Source organism: Aythya ferina (assembly GCF_964211825.1).
Source record: "Aythya ferina genome assembly, chromosome: 4".
Classification (NCBI taxonomy): Eukaryota; Metazoa; Chordata; class Aves; order Anseriformes; family Anatidae; genus Aythya; species Aythya ferina.
The window spans coordinates 49,096,441-49,111,787 of record NC_140300.1 but is presented as its reverse complement, the minus strand read 5'-3'; the positions used below and the strand labels follow the sequence as shown (position 1 = coordinate 49,111,787).

Here is a 15,347-nt window from a genome sequence, read left to right as displayed (position 1 = left end):
GAAAACTCACTGCAAGAGTCAGAAAGCAACCAGCTAATCCACAACTTTCCTCCCTGTGATGAGAGCCTGAACTGTTACAGTGGTATTTTAGGGATTTGTTACTACTGCCCTTCTCCTCTACCCAGTCAGAGTTTTATTCTCTTGCTGTAATAAAAATGCAGTTTGTTAGTAGTGTAAACCACAGTTGCAAGATGGGGGAATAAATGTATCTTTGAGCATCAGAAGGTTTAATGGGCTTGAATTTAAGCTGGTCAGTGCAAAAAATACCAGTTCAAGAACCCCATCTAGTACTGAATTGAAATTTTAGTAGGTTATTTAATGACAGAAAAAGAGTGATTCTGTGATTTTATTTTTAATTCTTTTAACTTCTTATTAAAACTGGAGTTGGTTTCTTCGCATAGTGCAGGGGACAGGCACACATATAACTCCTCCCAGAGCAGTTCCATGAACATGTCATAGTCTCAAACTTCATGGTATTATTTCTCTTTCTTCTTGTCCCAGAATTTGTATTGAAGATTGAATTGCATTTTCGATAGCATCCTTGTAAATGACCTTGGTACAACAGAAATTGGGAAATTTACAGACACAGACTACTTTTCTTCTATATTTCTGTAAAATAGTTATAGGAACTTGTTTCTATGCTATCACATGTTCAGAGATACCTGATTAGTGTTTTATTTTTGAAGTTGCTGGTTATGAGGAGGGAGCAGGAGGGATAAGCATTCTCAAGTCTGCAGATGTAACACAGGAAAGAAAAGATGAGATATTGCTGGAACAGCATGTCTGGAAGTAAGGAGAGGCATCCCGGGGTGGTTTTTTGGACTGCATAATGCAACATACAATGAATAAAGCTGCTTGGCTACTTTCTTCTGGGGGAACGAGGTGTTCTGATGAAAAATGCTAATTAATCTAAATTCAGAATTTCAACAGGAAGCTGTTTTGGTGAAATTTTTCTTAAGGACAAATATTTCGCAGACATTTTTGAAGCAGAGCATTGTCTGTTTCAGAGAAATGTTTGGTATGTTTAGTGCAAAGCTTTTTTTTTTTTTTTCTGTATAAAACCCTTCTACTTATATCAAAAAGATACTTGAATGAATCAAAAAAAACAAAATGCTGATTTTTCCTCCTCATATTCATTTCCATCCAGATTATAATCAGAACAATTTCCAAGTCCCAGTTACCCACCAGATGGAAACCTGGTTTCCTATGCTCTCTGTGTATGCTGGTTGTCATGCTTTACTTGATTGACACCATCATTGAATAATGTATCAGCCAAAAGTGCAAAAGTTTTTTTATTATCATTCTAAGTGCTGAACAATACTTCAAAGTTGATGGATGTAATTGTTCCATTCCTTCAAATAATAGGGTAATAAAGACTCCTTTGGTACAAAGTTAACAAGGAGCTTTTGAACAATGTTTAAATACAGAAAAAAAGCAAAGTGCAGACTTCAGAGAACACCCTGTGTGTTTAACAAGGAGCTGAAAAAGAAAACCGAAAGGCTCGTGTCTATTGTGGACTCTTGGACGGAGGTGATTTGTTGAGTGGAGAAGAAGGCAGTTTCAGAATTTTAGCAAGACATAGTTCTGCATGTTTTGGTTTTACTTTGCTCAAGGGCCAGCACTCTGCATGTGTACAATTACACAACTCAGTCAAGGAGATCAGAAACCCTAGCTACAGGCATTAAACAATTCCTCATTTGATGTGTTAATCGAAAAGGTGAAGGCTACTTTTTTTCCCCCAAAAATAATTGGATTGGAAGTACATGATACGACATTTATGTGATGCACAAGAATATGCATAGATGTTTGAACACGTATTTCTTTGGATATAACCTTTCAAATGTAAAATAATACTGAATGCACGGAGAAACAATCTTTATTATCAGTGTACAGCAAGCTTGTAAGAAAAATGTTCTTCAATACAGTAAGTTCATCTTCACTTAAGATAAGTGAAGAAGGTAAGAAAAGGAATCAATTATTCTTAACAATGTGAGTATTCCATAAAGATAAACCATTATAATGGAATTATAGAACACAAGCAGTCTTTAAGGACAGCATATCAAAAGAGATATTTCCATAACTTATCTATTCTGTTCTTTCTTTGTGCAAACAGTCATGCAAGTTCAATGTGAACTTGAATGAGGAATTCTATCTTCGATTTATGTATGGTTATTTAGTGCAACATTTTGTGTTTTATTTGTGCCCTCCTTGGGATAAATCACGGTGGAATGCCTCAACTGGGAGATTATGATTAAAAAACAAACAAACAAAACCAACTATTTTTTCTCTTGATTTCCCAAAGCTGCAGAGAGCCAGCATTCTTTCTCTTAACCTAGACCATTCAGTGGATGAGCTAGTACTCTGCAGGTTGGATGCTAAGAGTCGTCAGTGGGTCTGGACCTCGTAACTGAAGTAAAGGAGATAACATGCCGTAGTGAAGAATGGATCACGTAAAAATCCTAGAGAGCTGTAGCCCGGGCACAGATTTTAAAAATGGATCACTGATGGCAGACAATTAAAAGAAAAGAAGTTGCAGTTCCAGAGTTCACTTCACTGTCAGAAAATACAAAATATTTATTTAGGCCAAGTGGTAGAGGATAAAGGTCGCGTGCTTTTAGCAGGGAGTTTCTCAGCTATGAACCCCATTTGTAATTCCCAACTGTGAAAGGGGAATTAATTTCATGGATCCATAACTTCGATTATTTTGAGGTCAGAGCTGAGCATCTCTGAACATTGACCCAGAAAATACAAAGTATATTTTCTGTGGACATAAATGAAGACATTCAAAATTGTATATATCGAGTGCTGTCTAGAAAGTATAAGAAAATAGTAATTTATTAAGCATATTTGCCCAAGCTATAGTGGATAATGTATCACAGAAATAATCAAATCATAGAATACTTGAGGTCAGGAGGAGTCATCTGGTTCAGTTTCCTGCTCAAAGCAGGGCCTACCTCAAGGACAAGGTATAATAAATGAATGATAATTTGAACATTTTTTAAAATTCTTTCTGGAAATGAAGAAACTCTGACAGACAAACCTGCAGGTATTTAAGTCCTGAGAATTAACCTGAGTGGTAGAATTAAATGGGGAATGATGTATGGTTGGGGAGTTCAGTGGCACTGTTTTTTTGAGGGCAGGAATATGTTGTGCTACCAACTGCTGGTGAAGGTAAAGTAAAAAGAGTGCAGTATGTTAATAGTTGCAGTGCAGAAGATGGATAGTGCTGAGGGACGGAACAAAAACACGAGCTATTCCTCGTCTAAAGGAAGAGAGCTGTAGGAGGTATATGTGAAAATGCAAGTTGGTTTGGAGCTTTCTGTACAGTCTAAGAAATGAATATGTATCTGTGCCTGTTCGTCATTTTGGTGTGCCTACTGGAGTTGAAATTGAAGCAGCAGTTTTAATAGGAAAATGGCAAAGTATTTTTTTTTCCTAAATATTCTCTAGACTAGAGATGAGTATTCATGGTATAGCAAATTTAGACTTTTTAACAGTCAGCTTCCGTGTTTTTCTGTCATTCTTGAAATGAAAGATGAGGAGAGATGGGTTATAATGAAGTTAAAAGACTTTTATTGACACGTTTGTAGGAAACTATTAATTTATTTGTAAGCCTGGCATGGTGGTGCTTCTGTTCCGAATTAAGCTGCACAGGTGAAAGCTCTGCTTTGGTTTTTGGGCCTTTCCCTCAACCCTCAGTAAATAATCTAACACTCTTGCATGAATGGTGTCTAGTTCAACCCTTTCTAGGTAAAAATCAGTCTGATTTTTATAAATACTCCACCTTAGTGTTTGAGCCTATATTCTCACTGCTGAGAACAGCATTTCTGTGATTGCCATAACATGAATTTACCATGGGGATGAGCGTTCTTTCCAAAATAAGCATAAATACTGAAGAAATAATTGAACGATTGCTTCACTTCCTCATTAGAATTACCAGAAAACAAAACAAAACAAAAAAAAAAAAAAACAAAGCAAACAATTAAACAAAAAAAAAAAAAAAAAAAACAACATACAGTATTGTGCTCTAGAAATGTAGCTTATCAATGGATTCTTCGTTAATGGGTTTCAGTCTCCTGGTGTTACCTACATGGGTGTTTGTGGGGGTGAGAGAGGAGGGAGGGTGGGTGGTAAATTGTATCTGTGACTACTTACAATTTGTTGTTCTCAGGGCGTGTTTAGCCATGAAGTCATATAGAGCTCTTTAATCTTCCTGAATGATGAACTCAACTTTTTTGGACAGGGATATGCTCAAAAAGTTACCCTAGAGTAACTAGGTGGGTTTTATTATTTGTCACACAATATTTTTGTTCGTACAAGAGTAGCAGGTTGCATGAGAAGCCATGGTAGTACATTGACTTTTCAGTCTAAATGCTGTTATAAACCCACCACCAACAACAAAGGAAAAAAAAAAAACAAAAACAAACAAACAAACAAAAAAAAAACCACACACACAATTAGGTGCTAACGTTGTTTTCTTGCATGCCTTCTGTCAGCTTTTGCTGATGTAAGTCACATGAATGTTGTATTGGCTTAGTTGTTGAGCATTCTTCCACTGTGTATTCCCTTTCCAACCTGAAGGAGAAATAGCAGAAGAGAAACTCTGTGCATTCACAATCACAAAAGTACAACTTTTTCTTATTTATAAGTTGCTATAAGTTTTTTGCATAATCTAATTTTGTTTTCCAGAATGACAAATCTCCAGGGCGTTCCACAAGTCGATCGAGTAATATTTCAAAGGTATGTAAAATCTATTTCCTTTATGAGGAATTTAACGAAAACTAAATTTATCAAATACAATATAGTGCTTCATTTAATTACATATGCATTTCTGATGTTTTCTTTACAAACATCCCATTTTGGGTTTTTGCTGCCTATCATTATGGCTACCAAATAAAATTCATCTTAAAGTATAGGTATACAATTAGTCATGACTTTAATATGTGTAGTAATAATAATAAGTAAGTAACATGGACTTCTTACACTTGCTTTCCACAACTGCTAACATTAATTAACATTAATATAATGTTCCATTAATGCTTTAGCTTAAGGTAGAATTGCTGCTTAATTTTTTGCCCCCTGCCCCACCCAAATAATAGTTGCTGTAATGTGTGAACACTGAATTCTTTTTACAGGAATTTATGATTCACTGAAGCCAGGGTTGTATATCTAGATGGTTTTTAGTTTCTAGGAAACAGAGAAGGGAAGCTGTAGGGAGAGGCAGAATGAGACTGCGGTCCTTTGGACTGCAGTCCTTTGTTTTTAACCCTCTTTCTGTAAATTTTTGGTTCAGATGTGGCTGAAATCTCTGCCAAAAAGCCAGAATTTACAGGAAGTTAAAGCTAAAAATTCAGTATTATGGAATCCCAGTCCAAAACATCAGCCATGCTTTATGTTTGTATATAAAGATGTTTTGTGTTTTGTTTTGTTTTGTTTTGTTTTTCATCCAGAGTACGAACAGTATCCATTGTGCTATTGTCTCTGGGGGTATATCCTTCCGCACTGTACTCTTGTCTCTGGGGTACACATTGTAAAAATGTTTTTTTTTTTTTTTTTTTTTTTTCTGAGAGCTCTTTAAACAAAAACAAACAAACAAACAAGAAGTGATTTCTCAGTTAAAGAAACCATCTATATGCTGTATATACACTATATTTTTGTATTAAGAAGAACAAAAAAAAAAAAAAAAAGAAGGCAGGGAAAAACACAGACATTATATCTAGTCTGTTCTAGGATGTAGCAGAATCTCTTCCTGACTTGTTGGCTATTTTTAAAAAACACCTAATTATATACTTACAAGCTTGATCTCAGTCAATTATATATATTATTTTCAGTAACATTTTAAAGTCATGTCTATATTTACAATCATTGTAAAATTATGTGGATTTGATATTGCTTTTTCTACTTTTTTATGCAATATGCATTACAAAATGGCAAATCATAAATATATTCAGTGGTATGAGGCATTCAGTGACATTTAGTTTAAAATAGTTTCTCCAGAAATCAATATAGATGCTTATTAGAAAGGGTGCTTGCACCTTCTTAGGTATTATATTTATAAGCAGGATTTTTAGAAACACTTGTTTCTGTTTATGTGAAACTACCTGCTAGTGAAACTTTCCTAATGCTGAAAGATGTTTGCCTGGAATTCTAGTTTGCAGTCTATTGTTTGATTCAAAATGCCCTTTTTCATACAATGGGAGAATATGTATGTAAAAGAAAACAGAAAAACAAATACCAGACTTTTCAGGTTACTATCACATGGCACAAAGTAATAGTAACATATACTGCATCCCAAAACAAAACTGGAGGCTTCTGGATGACATAAACTAAATACCAAAGGCAAGAGCTGCATTCTGTGCAGTGTCGGATCCTATACACAATAAACATCTCAATTTACAGAAAAATTAGCCTTCATTCAGAAATATAATTTAATCAAAATACATCGTTTTGATTTTGAGGCTTTTACTATTTGCATTTGCCTGTTTGCGTAAACTAAAAAGGGTTAAATTGAGAGTTGCATTTTAATAGTTTTGTATATTTGTGTATGCCAAGATTGGTTGCGTATGGAAATCTTGGTCTGGAGTAGATTAGCCATTGCCTGGTATCACTGGATTTTGCACTACCCTATTTGTGAAATGGCACACAGCAAAGATTCTGCAAACACAGATTCATATTTCATAACAGTTTTAAGCTGTTTATTCATTCAACTTGTGTTTTAGCCTTAAAGAGGACACTTGAGGTTTGCAGAACATGCTCAGGCAATTTTACATACTAGGTACATTAACTCTGAATTGCATGGTAATACAGATTAAACTGAATTGTTGAACACTTGATATGTCTTATCTGGACATAATGAAAAGGAATAGCTCTGATTTGCCATTTACCAGCTACGAGTTATTATGTAACTATTTAATCCATAGATTTTAAAATCCACCATTCCCTAGAGGGGGGGGAAGAAATCCATGCTTGAGTCTTACAGTTCACTTCTGCTGTCCACTGAGAGTGCCAAAATGTAGGATGTTGGGAAGACTGTTTTTATCTTGCATGTATATTTCTGATAAGAATTTCAGTAATAATATGGCCAAATGTGAAGACAAAACCTAATGTGTTTAGGTGTGATTTGAACACAATTGTTTGGAAAGTCCACTGTAATACATGTTACTAAGTAAGTAAAATAATAGCTGGATAATATGTTTCTGTACATGTACTAACATAAAATTAGGCCAGTCGTTTACAGATTATTTTCTTATAACTATGAAATTGCATAGCTCCACCGGTGAGAGATTTTTTTAACATGAGAAATGGAGTGTTTTATCAATACGGTAGGAGAAGAGCAAAATCCTACACTTTGATTTTGTTTACCTGGCTTAGTACCGAACCACGCACCATGTTTGTGAGCAAGAGCAGGTGAACACTGAGCCTGGCAGGGCTGCAGCTCACACTGTCCCTTGTCCCCATACAGCACGGTGCTTCACCCCTCCTGCACTCAGCACTCCTGCGCCTTGCCAGCAGTATTTTGCTTGGCAGGCAGGAGGGAGAACTAATTCACGCAGCCATCTCTGTGTGTGTTCCAGCTCATTACTGTGACCTTAAGTATCCCACCTGTGTGGTAACCACCGAGTTAATTGCAGGGTTTTAAAGTAGTCTCACATCATTTTGTACTCTCCATCTCCTTACTCTGCCTCTGTCCTCGTGCTGCTGACTGACAGGCAGCTATAGCTCTCTTCAGTGGGTATCCATCTGGGACGTTCACTCATTACCTTCAGCCTATGAGTCATTAAAACTACCCTGGGGTTCCAAGAGCAACTACTTCGGTTGGTTTTCCAAGCAGAGGTGATTAGGAAAATGTATTGGTGTCCAATTTGTGCCACACTTATGGTAATAATGTAGATTTTTTCCCACAGAATCAATGAATGGATAAACAGGTGTTGTTGCCTTCTGCCCTGCTAGCACTGGGAGCAATGGGTCCTCTCTGGGATTAACCTGCAGTGCCTATTACTTCAGAGTGACAAAGTGGAGTGATTCCTGAGTATGGCTTTCAAAGCCTATATTAATAAAAACATAGAAGTACTGGAAACGTGAGTTAAGAACCAGCCTCGCTATTGTGTTCCTTTTGTCTTTGTAACCCTTAACATTTCTCTCCCAACCATCTCCCAGACGTAGTCTTAAGCACTGTTCTGGATTTCAGAATTAGAATTATTTTCTCCAGGTGTATTTAAACTCTAAGTAAATGAAAAAAATTTACTTTGTTCATTAGATATTTGCCATCAGTTAATTCTTGGCACTGTAGCTTTTCTCGGTAAATCGTTTATGTCTTCCTAAATATGTGAATAATTTAAGAGGAAATTTAATCTGAGAAGAATCTGGTGGATTCATTTCTTTCTGTTGTGGTTAACCAGTGGAAAAAGTCTTGTGTTTGAATTACAGCCCATAGAGGTTATGCTTGTATGTGTTTGTAAGGCTTCCTGGTTGTGTTAAAATGCTTTCTGGAAGAAATGTTGCTAGCACATTGTAATTATATTTCTGCATGTTAAGTATGAATCAAGAGCTCCTTAGAGGAGGATGCTTTCTCTGCAGTAAGATTTCAAATTCTCTGATGGGAACTTTGGGCTTATTTTTCAGTGAACCTCAGACTTGGAGCAAATTGCCTGATTTTTGTTTTGGCTCAATTGCTTCTTAAAAGCCTGGAGCAGATGTTAGAATACTTTTTATTTACAAGTCTCTGAAGCATCTTTCTAATAAAACTCGGTTGATTTACATCAGGAAGAAGTGAGGTGATCATTTCAGAATATTCATTGTGATGATATTCGTTGGTCTATTTTAGAAGATGAAAACCAACAGAGAAGGTAAAGGATGTAAAAATTGGTTCCACTCTGTGTTTATCTTTTTTATCTCCACCCTAGACGATTTCCATACTCATTGCCTATGTCACGTCTGGCTCCTCTCAGTAAATGCAAATGAAAACCAAAAGACACCAGCATGTCAAAGCAGTGCTCGCTAAAGTTTTAGATGAAATTATTGCCAATTTATTGATTGTTTTGAGGTAGTCAGTTCGTGAGAGAGGATTGCAGCATCTCTGGGATAGCTGTTGTGTGATTGAATCCTAAAGAGTAATTGTGTGACCCCTAGCATTTTGCTACAGGGGACTGTACTGCTAAAAGTGGATCCATCTGTGCTATTCTTCCTATTTGGTCCCAATCTCACACCTGTCATAAATGACAGTTCTCTTCAGATTGCCATGGTGGTTTTTTTCAGTCTTTTCAATGTGTAGCTCCTAGTTTTCTGTAATGAACTTTGTTTTAAAATAACATTAAGAAGTCAATATAAAAATAAACGTAATGATGTATCTCATCAGAACTGAGAGAAATCTTAGAGTTTCAAAAAATAAACCCTGAAAAAACAAGTCCCTGCTCTTGTAAAGTGTAAAATGTCAGCCTTCAAAAGCACTGTTACAATGAATAATACCATGTATACAAAACTGGCATTAAAATTTGAGTGTTAATGGTATCTTAGTCATCCAAATGATTCTTCTTGCTCATAAACAGAATCATTAATATCAAAGGTGAAGACTAGCTTAGCTCTTAACTCTCATGATTCTGTTACTGTAAAAAACACCATCACAAAGTAAACAAGTTAGTGAAAAGTATTTTGTTCATCAAAACATAGAGTAGAGAAAAACAAAAACTAGAACTAGATGCAATGACATAAAAATTATTGCTGCTTTTTTTTTTTTTTTTCCTCTTAGATGTAAATGTGTGGTTTCTTTGTCTACAGAATGCTTTGTGGCTTGCACGTAGAATTTAATCTTCATTTACAGTAAGCTTAACAACCTGCAGAATTACTTAAATCTTCCTGAAATTTGAACTTGTAAATAAAATTTCATTAAATATATTGCAGTTTCAGGGGGCGACCAGTAGAAGAAGTATTGTCAATTTATTCTTGGATACACTTGACATATTTTAAACTAGCGTTCTAATGAAAGGGAATACATACAAAAATATGGTGTAATATTGTGTTTTTTTAAATTGTAATTCTTGCCAACAGTTTATACTGAGTATTCCTAAATGTGCCACACCAGCACATCCTGACAAAATTGGATATTTGAAATATATTAATTTTATGTGTTTATACAAGTGTACTTTGTGCATAATGCTTATATGTAATTTCCACTTCTGTGGATAAGGAGGCAGCAGTATTTCATCACTGATTTCAGCTCTGTCCTATGATATATAATACCATATAGGTGATTTGTTCCCAGTAAGCACAGTATTCAAGTGATGACATACGCTGTTCAGTTTTCAACAAAAATTATTATCCATAACAGACCTACTCCATACATACTGCTGAAAATTTTTATACAGCCATTTTTCACATATATTGCACTTGGAAGAACATTTCAGGTCTTTGTCCTAAAAAGAATCCAGTCAAGCAAACTTTATTTCCACACTGGTACAAAATTATTATTTTGCTGCAGTCTGAGGTTCTCTGCACTTCCAAAAACACTGTTTTTCATAATGATGTGTTGTAGGGGTTTCACTGTCTTTTGGCTTAGTCATATCAATATTCTTTGTGCAGCTCTCTCACTCTGGGACATTTAGATTTCTCCCTTAGGGACAGAATAATTAAATATTAAATAGACACCAGAGTCGGTTGTTCAAATATAATGATGATGTCCTCACAGATGGGAATTTATTCAGTCCTTCTCCTTAATAGTCCATCAGACCAAGCAAACAGTGGGGCAAGTGTGTGCACTCACATACATGGGCATTTGTGGGAGAACTGAGGGAATGTCATATGAGTGAAAGCTGGTGAGTATATATACTGAGGCTTTAAGTCCTGCAGATAGAGGGATAAGTAGGAATATATACCCTTCTTCAGAAGAGAAAATCTAAACCATGAATACTGATACTGACTAGTTTGTAACTAAAATACTGCAAAATACAGTAGCAAAGGTGATGCATGGTTTATACTTCACCTTTCCTCAGGCTACATTTGCATTTAGCTCCTTCTGGGCAGTCAGGAGCTGCTGGCTTCAGGGCTCTGCAGCTTCTGGAAAAAGACCAGCTCCCCCTGGGTTTCAGTTGCCTAAGTCAGTGAATCAATGAATCCATTATGTTTTTCTAGGAGCTAAATAACATTTTTATTAACAAAGTGATAATGCCTAAAAAGACGCATCCTGAAGCATTTGAAGAGAGTCATGAATCAAAAATATTGCAGGACTGCAACACAAAGACTTCTGCAAACTATAATCCATCTGGCAATTCAAAGCTTAGCTACCAATGCTAAGTGTGTAGAGGAAGAGTGGAATTTTGCAAAGAACTTCTACCTATAAAAGAAAGGTTAACATAGCTCAGTAAGACAAAAGAAATTAGAAGCTTATTGAATCTACAACTCAAATTTGCCATTGTCTTTGTTAGTTTAATTTTTTAAATAGCATGATAGATTTGCCACTCATGATTTTGATTTTTCTTTAGTGGAAAGTAAATGTGCTTTAGTTATTTAGATTTAAAACTATTCTTTAGTGTGATCATACTGAGTTTCAAAGGAGCAGAACAGTTTCGTTCAGCAGAATCATAAGTATATTTCTTCTCCTTTCTGTGTTATTTCTCCCTTTACTCTGTCTCTTCAGAGGCAGGTAGAAAGAAAGAAAAACAGGAGAGAAAGAAAAGGCTTGGGGAAGAATTGTGCAGGAAATGATTTCCAAAAAAAAACCAAACCTTGCTGTGAAAGAAAACAGAAGTGAGCTTCTGATTCATTTAATGGTTGCTGGAAAGCCATCAGTCAGACAATAATAATATCTAGATCTGAAAGCAGGAACTCCATCATGAATGACTAAAGGGGGAAAAAAAAAAAAAAAAAAAAAAAAAGAGGAGCATGAGTTTCAGTTTCAAGTTGGAATGCCATCTCAAGACAGATGTTCTAAGATACACCTGTCTATAGGTGTGGACTTGAGCTTGGGTCATTTCAGCCGTGTTTTTGATCTTTCTAGACCTGAGAAATTATCCAAATAAAAGTTAATAAAGACTGATGGTTCCCTTAAAATGTTGCGTTGTTTACAAAGCAGGATTATCAGATGAAAATATGCAGACTGGATCTCCTGCTGAGTTTATTGCTGTGCAAACTGCTATAATCTTCTAAGGTATCTGTTCCTTAGTGTGCCATTATTTGATTAGGGTAGAGTTTCAGCTTTTTAACTGTATTGGCTGGTGGGATCTGGAGGATTCTGTGATGCATTGCTGCTGTAAAGCATACTTAGTGCGAGCATAAAAGCATTAGTCATATTCCCAGCCTGCCCTACCTTCCTGCAATTTTCAGACTTTCTGCTTAAGCAGTGTTGTAGGATGAAGAGCTTTTTGAAATGCCTTTGGTCATCCTTATTCAGAACAGACGCATTAGATTAGAGGATTCATTTGCCTTTCTGGGTTATCTCCAAGGACATTTTATGTCAGCTGTCCATTACATCTGGTGTTTTATTTTAAAGCTTATGTCTATTCAGGTATGAATGCTTTGCATTTGTGGAACATGTTGTTACTGAGCTCTCCTGTGAGGTGAAAATAGAGCCTTTTCCCCTTAAAAAGAACACAAGCTGTGTTCCTGTGCTAGTTCCATCATGCAGTGTAAGCAGTAGTTGGTCAGTGAGGAGTCTCGTTTTCTGTTGTTAACTGGGAAATTCTGTCAGATCTTGAATATCCATTCTGTGGACTGGAAATTCCTATAGCTTTCATCATTTGCATGTCATTCTGCCCCCATTTCTGTCTTTGAACTCTTTTAACATGGAGATGTGTGATATTAGAGCCCCCTGGTGTGAGAGAAATGATTATCTTGCTTGTCCTGAAAATGCTATATTTACCAGTATTCTGTGTGGAAAACATATGACCAACTCCAGTTGAACATATCAGAAATAATTGAGTAAGCACCCTGTCATGTCTGTTAATTGAATTGCGTAGCCTTGATGAGAGAGTTCATCTAAAGACAACAAGAAGGTGGCCAAGACAGCAGAAGGTGGTGACTGGGGAATCTCTACTAACACTGCTTTTGAAGTGCCAAACCTAATCAGCTGGAGTTGGCATTATCCCTCCAGCACCATCCTGGTGTTGATGTCATAGAGAAATAAGCTGCCTTGTCAGACAACTTTATTTTGAGTTACCACATTTAATTAAGCTGCTGATATAGTTTGCTATGATAAAATTAGTAAGGTGCTAGTTCAGTTTTCCCATTCTGATGAGCTGTACAATATCTGTACCGTTAGAAATAGACATCCGCTCAAGGGATACTATTTTTAAAGGAATTCATTATTCTTCCTGCCAAGTGGGACTGGAGTCCACAGCACCAACCTGATCCCTCTATTCAATAAGTGCATTATCTCAAAATATTCAGTGTGCTAAATAGCCACGTAGCAGTGCAATAGCAATTATAACAATAAGCCCTGTGTGCTTGAGACTGTTTCCAACATCTGTTGTATATACATTCCCATTAGAGCTTGTTATCCAGGTGGATACGATATGAGTAGGATTTATTCAAATGATCGTGGTTTTGATTTGTCAGATTTGCCTGTAGAATAAATGGTGCCACCCAGAGGATTTTGTGTTTTGCTACTAAAACTGTCAGTAAAGGATGACTGAAAATAACAGCTTATGTTATGAGCAGGGCTGATGGACTTGTTCAGTGATGTGTTTTATATAGCAAGCAGTCCAAGGTAGCACCAACCGAACGACTGTGTGCAGTGCTGTTCTTGTGTTACCCGGCCCTTCTGCTGCTCATGTGAAGCAAAATGCTCAGCTGATACAAGGATACCTATTCTAGGATCTGACCTAGTACTTGCATGTGGCTGCATGCTGTGCCCTCTGATTATACCAACTAAATGCTCCTTTAGGTATCTTTGTGCTGCTGGGCAGAACAGCATGTGTGTTCATTAAAAATAAGTTCGGGATTTTTAGTTTGCAGGGAAGAAGGCTAAGGGAAAGAAATGAGGCAAACCTGGTGGCAGTGTTGGGACCAGAGAGCAGACAAGTACAGGTTATGCTGACAGAATTCAGGGTGGAAGTACAAAGGCATTTTGTGGTAAAGGTCTGGGATGGTCTTCAGCTGAGTTGGAATTTACAAGTTTTTAAAACCAGCTGAACTCCCCATGAGTGATTCTGTTGGCGTGATATGCGGTGGCAGGGACACACTAGACATTAAGAGGGCCTTCCACTCCTATTTAATTTACAGAGATAAGGCTGGAGTTGTATGTAAAATAAGGTCCTCCGGTGCCTGTGAGGCAGAAAAGGTCTAATTTTACTGCAAGTAAGCATCAGAAAATGAGTACCAGAAACACTTTTTTTTCAGTTTTAGAAATCACTCTATCAGTTCATGTTACTATTAAAGGCTATTTTAAAGCAGATAAAACCAACATTTGTATTTAAAAGGTGTAGAAACCTACTGAATGGAACTTGCTGTGAGATCAGAACCTGAATTAGCTGGTCCATAACTTGGCATGCTGGATTTTTCTTGCTTTGTTTCTGAGGACTGAATCAGTGCAAAAGCTTTTTGCGTGCTCAGATGTCAGGTTTGCTCCAATAGGGATTAGACAAACAAGCAAAAAGCATTCATTTTTCAGGAATTTGATGAAAATGTTTTTAGAAGAAAAACCTTGCTCTGAGTACTGTGCAACTGAATGTAACATCATTATGCCGGTGCTGGGGAACTAGAAAGTAAATGTGCCTGAGCAGGTCTGAAACAGTCCAGACCTCTTTGCAGCTGAGAGTGAAATGTAAGATTTAAGCAATCAAACTAGTAATGTAATTTTTATCTTAAAATAATTAGATTTCCACCTGTCTCCAGCCCCAAATAATAAGTGTAAAAGCTTTTCAAATAATTTGTTTTAATTCTTGTCTTGATTCCAACCCTCTTAAGACTTGCCTAGCTGGCTTCCTGCTTTAATAGCTGCTGGAAGTTTCTTGAACTTGTGCAGAACTACTGCACCGTTACAGTGCAGTTTTGCCATTCTCCTTGCCCCTTCAAAGCATAAGGCTTGTGGCTAGGTGGTGTAAATCTTGCCTTTATGGCATGGGAATAACCTATCCACCATTGAAGAGCAAGCCTGACCCCCTTACATTGCACTGAACTTGAAAGCAGCACTGGTACAGTCCTGCAGCTCCAAGGGGGGGGGGGGGGGGGGGTGTTGGGGATGGGAAACTAGTCACAAGGGATGAATTCAGTAGTACACCCTTGGCTCTGGGACTGGGTTCTTCACCTGGTGTATATCTGGAAGGATATTTTCTCACACAGTAGCGGCATGTAGCCCAACAACACGGCTCTGCTGCTCATGTCTGCATTTTTCTTTATTAAGTAACTGTGCAAATGAC

The 15,347-nt window shown here is 36.9% G+C and overlaps 1 protein-coding gene across 17 annotated transcripts in view; it reads left to right on the top strand.

Annotated features, from left to right (window-relative positions):
• Positions 1–15,347, top strand: part of MARCHF1 (membrane associated ring-CH-type finger 1) — a 404,383-nt gene that overhangs the window by 349,242 nt on the left and 39,794 nt on the right. For all 17 annotated transcript variants that reach the window (XM_084518138.1, XM_084518145.1, XM_084518136.1 and 14 more), the window contains one exon: positions 4,690–4,740. In XM_084518138.1, coding sequence (XP_084374264.1) covers positions 4,690–4,740 — 51 coding nt within the window. The remainder of the gene's footprint in view (positions 1–4,689; positions 4,741–15,347) is intronic.